The 5896-nt window shown below is 30.4% G+C and overlaps 1 protein-coding gene across 2 annotated transcripts in view; it reads right to left on the bottom strand.

Moving 5' to 3' along the window:
- Positions 1–5896, bottom strand: part of LOC106478052 (dnaJ homolog subfamily C member 5-like) — a 26608-nt gene that overhangs the window by 18144 nt on the left and 2568 nt on the right. For both annotated transcript variants that reach the window (XM_022381571.1, XM_022381572.1), the window contains exon 2: positions 1698–1797. In XM_022381571.1, coding sequence (XP_022237279.1) covers positions 1698–1723 — 26 coding nt within the window. In that variant the 5' untranslated portion in view covers positions 1724–1797. The remainder of the gene's footprint in view (positions 1–1697; positions 1798–5896) is intronic.

Below are 5896 nucleotides of genomic sequence, written 5' to 3'. Positions count from 1 at the left end.
TATATATATATATATATATATATATCCATGTCAGTGTAAATTACTTGTACCTGATGGTGACAAAACCTTGTCGAAACATTGTACACTTGCTGTTATGATAAACTTATATTGAAGTTTTTCTTCATTACCCATTCAAGCTGTCTCCAACCATTATCAGTCTCAAAATGGGTTCCTTGTCATCGAATTTGAGATCACAAGATTGTTGAAATGTAGCCCAGTCATCAAGAAATATGGTCTGCAACTGGGTAAATGAGGTTAACAGTGGATAACAATAGTATTACTATGTTCTATGTAACAATGTTTTTGAACAGCTAAAGAAATCACTTGACATATCACATAAGTCATTTTTTTCCTTTTATGAAAATAAATGGAGTGTCCTACAAATGTGTATGTGGTGGAAGTATTCTAATAAAGTGGTCAACCAGTGTAGAATACAATAAAGCACTAATGCTAAACAGTAATTGCAAAAAAAGTTTTTTCATAGCAGTGAGAATATGCATTATTCATATACTTTTTAGGACCTACATTATATACCCAGGACTGACTACATGATAATTTCATTGGATGCTTTGCATATTCTACCATTTCACCATGGTACCATACACATTTTAATATATGGAAAACTTAGTGCAGTTTATCCATATAATTTTTCAAGAGATCTTAAGACTGTTAGATGCTTTGTTTACTCACATTAAATGTCTTGACTTTTTTGTTAAAATATAGTTACGTGTGAACTAAAACTAGTATTTTCATAGCTCAGTTCCCAAGTTATAGAGCAAACATCTGATTGCTGAATGACCCATCAACTGTTGCTTACAAAGTACATATGTATATATTTCAATAAAGCATACAACATTACAAAGAACAATGCATATTTTGTATACTGATAACTTTATCAAATATAAAAATCACAGTTCTTAGCTTTAATGAGCTCAGTGATATTATCATCCATATTTTTGTATCTCAGCAATTGATTTAAACTGTACTTTCATGGGTGAAAAAAATGATAAAGAGTTCAATGAAGATATAAATACAATAAAGTATACCTTTGTGATTCTTCCAACCAATCATGTATTCCTATTCAACTAATTAAAGTAGATTACAGTTTGATTACTTCTATGTCAAGTCTAATCTAATATTTTAAAGTAATTGACCTGACTAAAAAATAAAGCCATGTGGTTAAGAAATCAGCAATTCTCTTGCCTTGATGGTAAATATTCTTATGAAGATAATGAAAGTCTTATTTCATTTGGTGTCTTAACAACTTTGTCTAATGTGAAGTGAAGTCAGTAAACACAATACCACGAGTTAATTAATCCACAGAACTGAAACAATGGACTGCAGTTATATAAGCTTTATTCTTTGGTGGTACTTCTGCTTTATTTTCAGGAAAATGATGTAGATGAAAAAATTTGAATTAGTTGTCCATGAATAAATGAGTTTGGGAAGCTCATTGGAAACCTGAATGGTTAAATAGTTTCCATTCGTGTGATTCTTTTCCTACATGTTTTGCCCCACTAATATTCATTAAAAAAAAAATTCTGTGGTTTAATTAGATGAACACACAAAACCTTAACTTAAGAAGAAACGTATTGTACATTGATAATATTTCATTTTATACATTACTACAATATGAAGATTATAAAATATTACAGCAGCTACCTTTATGTAGAACAGAATTAAAAAGTATGACTCACGATAATTTTCGAACTGCACCTGCCATGGTATCTCTTAGGTTCTAGGTATATTGGAAAGTTTTAGCTGCAATAAAGTGAACAGTTTCTCTGGTGACAAAATCTAGGAGAGAAAAATCACATGACCACTAGCATTCGAAAATACAACAACCATGTGTTAAACAGACATATTACAAAAGCAGGAAAGATACTTATACACTTGTTCACATTATAGAGAGAAGATTATTGAAAATTTATGATTTTAGTGATTTGGGTAACAATCTTTAAAAATATTATTTTAAACCTTTCTTGCCAGTGGTTCTCTTAGGAAGTGTAAATCAGTGTCTGGGGTAATAATTTTTAAAAATTTCAGTCTGAGCCTTTCTTATGAATGGTTCTCCTATGAAGTGTAAAAACTTAGTGGTATGTAGAATGTAACACTAATGAATAACCAAATTGGTTTTAAAGGTTTCGAAAATTTTACCTAACACAATGACTAAAAGCATATACATAGTAAACAATGGGGATAAGTTTGCTATCACTGATTTTTTGTTATTTAATTCTGAAGTATTTTACATTGTTGTGATTTACCTTTATGGATTGCTTTACTTTTTCATACAAGTTTATTTTTTTCTTTGAGAGGAGGAATGGTCAATGCAATTTTTCAATATAGTCTTTAAATTTTTAATACCAAATCATATGGTACTTCTGATGTTTTTTTACAGGCCTTCTTTATCATAATGTTTTTATATATCTTTCACTTTCTCCTAACTTAAGAGTATTCAAGATTTATTTTTCTATGTGGGGTTCAAACATCTTTCAGTTACTTACTTTTATATAGCTAGTTTTAATTTCTTATTGCAGTTTCCCACCTTTTCATTATAATAGCATTATCCAAACTTGCCTGTATGATCTTATCAAGTGATTTTTTTTTTAACCTAAGCAAACATGTTTTTTGGAATTGTAAGTCAAAAATAATTTTTTCCTCTCTGTTAATTTTTTTGGACGAATATGCATACACAAATTATCAATCTAAATACAATTTGCATTACTCAACAGATAACTTTTACAAGATGACATTAGTAGTTATAATTTACAAGTGTTATTCCATGATATTCAAGCTCTTTATATGCTTCACATCACAAGAAGAGTGGTCAGTTGATACTTTTACTCGCATGAAATACGAATCTATATACATATAAAGCACAGCCATCAATCTGCCCAGCATCTAGATATCACAAGTTATTACGAGGAGCTGGCTTCTGAAATCTGGTAGAGGTACATAGGTGTAACCCCCCCCCCCTCAGGATTGAGTTTATGTGGATAAGCAATTAAATGAGTGGTTTGATTTTGGCAGCCAACTGAACTTTTACTACATAACAGCAAATGAAGGACAAGTTCCTTTGCCAATGATCAGGTGCATTCAGTAGCCCTTTATAGGAAATTATACACATGCATGTAAACCCACCATCCCCATAAAGCCAATGAAACAAATATCACACTAGGTATTGGTGCATTTACTGGTTTAAAATGAGAAAAAAAATTTAAATGAACATTTTTATTCCACAAGAAAAGGCCTTTATCTGTATTTGCAAAGCTATTTGTGCAGAAAAATTTAATACCAATCTTTAAATTAACTTTTACAATGCATTATTTGCCCAGTGTTAGTTTGTGAGATGCAAAATAGGATTTTTTAAAACTAGAAAGTGCATGTATTAACACGTGTAGATGAAGAATTAGCATTAACATTATTTCTCAAAATGTGTATGCTAAAAATGTTTTTAAGTTCTTCTTTTAATGTTATCTATTTCAATTATCTCAAGAAAAACAGTTTGTTTTCCAGATTTGTAATATACTTCTAGATGTTAGATTAATATACTGAGATATAGTGAAGTATTTTTGTTTTCGTAATACTATGTTTTTCATACTTTTAGTAATGTAAATGAATTCATTAATTGGGTGACATAAATTTTAATACTTTTGGGAGCTTGGTAGCAGTTGGGCAATAGTTATTTTTTGCAATTAAAAGTATAGTTCCTAAAGTGGAATGCTGGTACAATTTGTTAATATTTGAAGGGGGGGGGTTCCGTATTTAGTATAATTATACAAGTTTAAGTAACAGAGTACTTCTGTTATATAAATAAACACATCTTTCTAATTTAACTGTTGAACAAGTACTGAAGCAAACTTTTTAGAATTATAAAACCAGATAAGACTTTGCAAGAAGCTGTCCCCAATTTATTTTCTCTATTCCATAAGTTATTTCATCTTTCTGCAGAAGAGGAATAGATTAAGAAATACTGCTGTGTGTAATGTTCTCAAATTTGAACCAATACGTTTATTTGTGGTATTAATTTAGGCTCTTTAGATATAACTGCAGCATATGATAATTCAGTTAATCATAGGGTGCCCTGTGAATGAATACGTTAACTGGCTTAACTTGTACTGCTGCTACTGTCAAGAAAATGGTTATGTTGGTAGATCATGTTCATCTCTCAGAACTAGTAAAAGGATCATGCTTTAATGTGTGGTGATGGGACATTGGGCCATATTTTTTAATTATGTAAAAATTATCCTTCAAGACTTTTATCCAAAGATTTGGAAAGCATCAGCTGGGGATATATGGCTGGACGAAATATTAAAAACAGGATCATAAGATCACTCATAGCCATTCATCACTCGTTTTAGTAACAAGTGACATGAAGATTTTGTGTTGGTTGTTGGCAATCAAATTCTGTAACTGTTGTGGATAACACTACAAGGTTCCTTCATCAGAACTCAAGTTTTAATAATAGTATATTTTCAGATTTCAGTAAACAAGAAGGCTAAGCAGAAACTGTTTACATAACTCAGGCAAATTTTGTTCCAATTTCAGGATAGGCCACTAGAGTATAGAAACAAAAAACATAACGAAATATTTTTTTCTGAGTGCATGTCAGGGCAATTGATGTTGGTAACTACAGACTTGAGAAGCTATCAATCAGGTACAAAGCATTACTTTAGAACTTTAATGATAAAAATCACTAAGCAGATTTTTCAGTTTTCCTAGTGTCAGGTACATGCATGACATTTTTAACAGGATCCAATGTTAATCATTAATCAAACAATTAGTAATGATATGTCAGGAGAAACAGAAGAATTGGTTAAATCTGTGAACCAGATGCAAGGAAAATTTTGGGGTAGGTTGGAGATGTTTTACTCAATTTAAACTTTTAATAAAACAGAAAATGATTGAGGAAGCACTAAACAATGATTAAATGACTGTTTGAATTAGCTTTACATAGATGTGAGGGAAACTTTTTAAAAGGTTTTCAAATTTAGAATAAAAGTGTAGGCACTTTTTTGATTGTACGGAGTAGAGTGAAAGCTGAGAAAATAAGGGATAACCCAGGAATTGGTGAAAATGTGGGATTTGAAGTCCCTAAAAGGCAAGGGATTAAAGTTACTGGCATTCTACAAATCAGATCATTGAAAGTAATAAGAAAAAGTGCATGCAGAACAGTTATGCTGCTGATAAAATTAAGTAGGCTAATAATTATGGAGTAACATTAAATTTGCAAAAATCAACCATTTAAGTGTTTTCTTCATAAGACATTTCTTTAAGGAAGTAAGGGCTTGTTTTGCTGCTCATCAATTCAAGCGTCCTACTACGAAAGATGTTTCTAATGTTCTGGGTTAGAATTTTAGTTGTAAAAGAGATGAATATTAGAAATCATAACATTTCTTTATGCTTATACAGAAACCTGTTATAGTCAACAGTAAATCTTTTGACTGTCAAAAACTAATGGAAACTGCAAAAATTTATTATATAGAATGACTAAGATGATAGTCTAATTAATACATTACTGAAGACTGGGAAACTCATATGAGTTTGATTTAACTTTAATTGATCCTAAATGTTATAATCCAGTCACATGAACAGTTTTTAAATTGAGGAGTTAATAGGGGAATAAAATTTTTAATTAATAAAAAAAACACCTTATAAGACTACAAAATCTAATAAAATATTTGGATTTATCAAAGTTAAAAAAAAAGGTTTTTGTTAAAGAAAAGAGTGACAGTAAATGTCTCTTAGCTCAAAACAATAAATCATTTTGTGAACTGTAAAAAATAAATTCAAATAAATTTAAGAATGATAATGGGGTGCTACTATAGCGTGAGGTCTACCGCTGCATTATCCATCCCTCATGGATATCACACATTTCCATACATTTATTTTAGCG

Source organism: Limulus polyphemus, unplaced genomic scaffold (assembly GCF_000517525.1).
Source record: "Limulus polyphemus unplaced genomic scaffold, Limulus_polyphemus-2.1.2 Scaffold176, whole genome shotgun sequence".
In the NCBI taxonomy this organism is placed as follows: domain Eukaryota; kingdom Metazoa; phylum Arthropoda; class Merostomata; order Xiphosura; family Limulidae; genus Limulus; species Limulus polyphemus.
The sequence above is the reverse complement of the archived record's forward strand: the minus strand, read 5'-3'. Positions and strand labels throughout refer to the sequence as shown.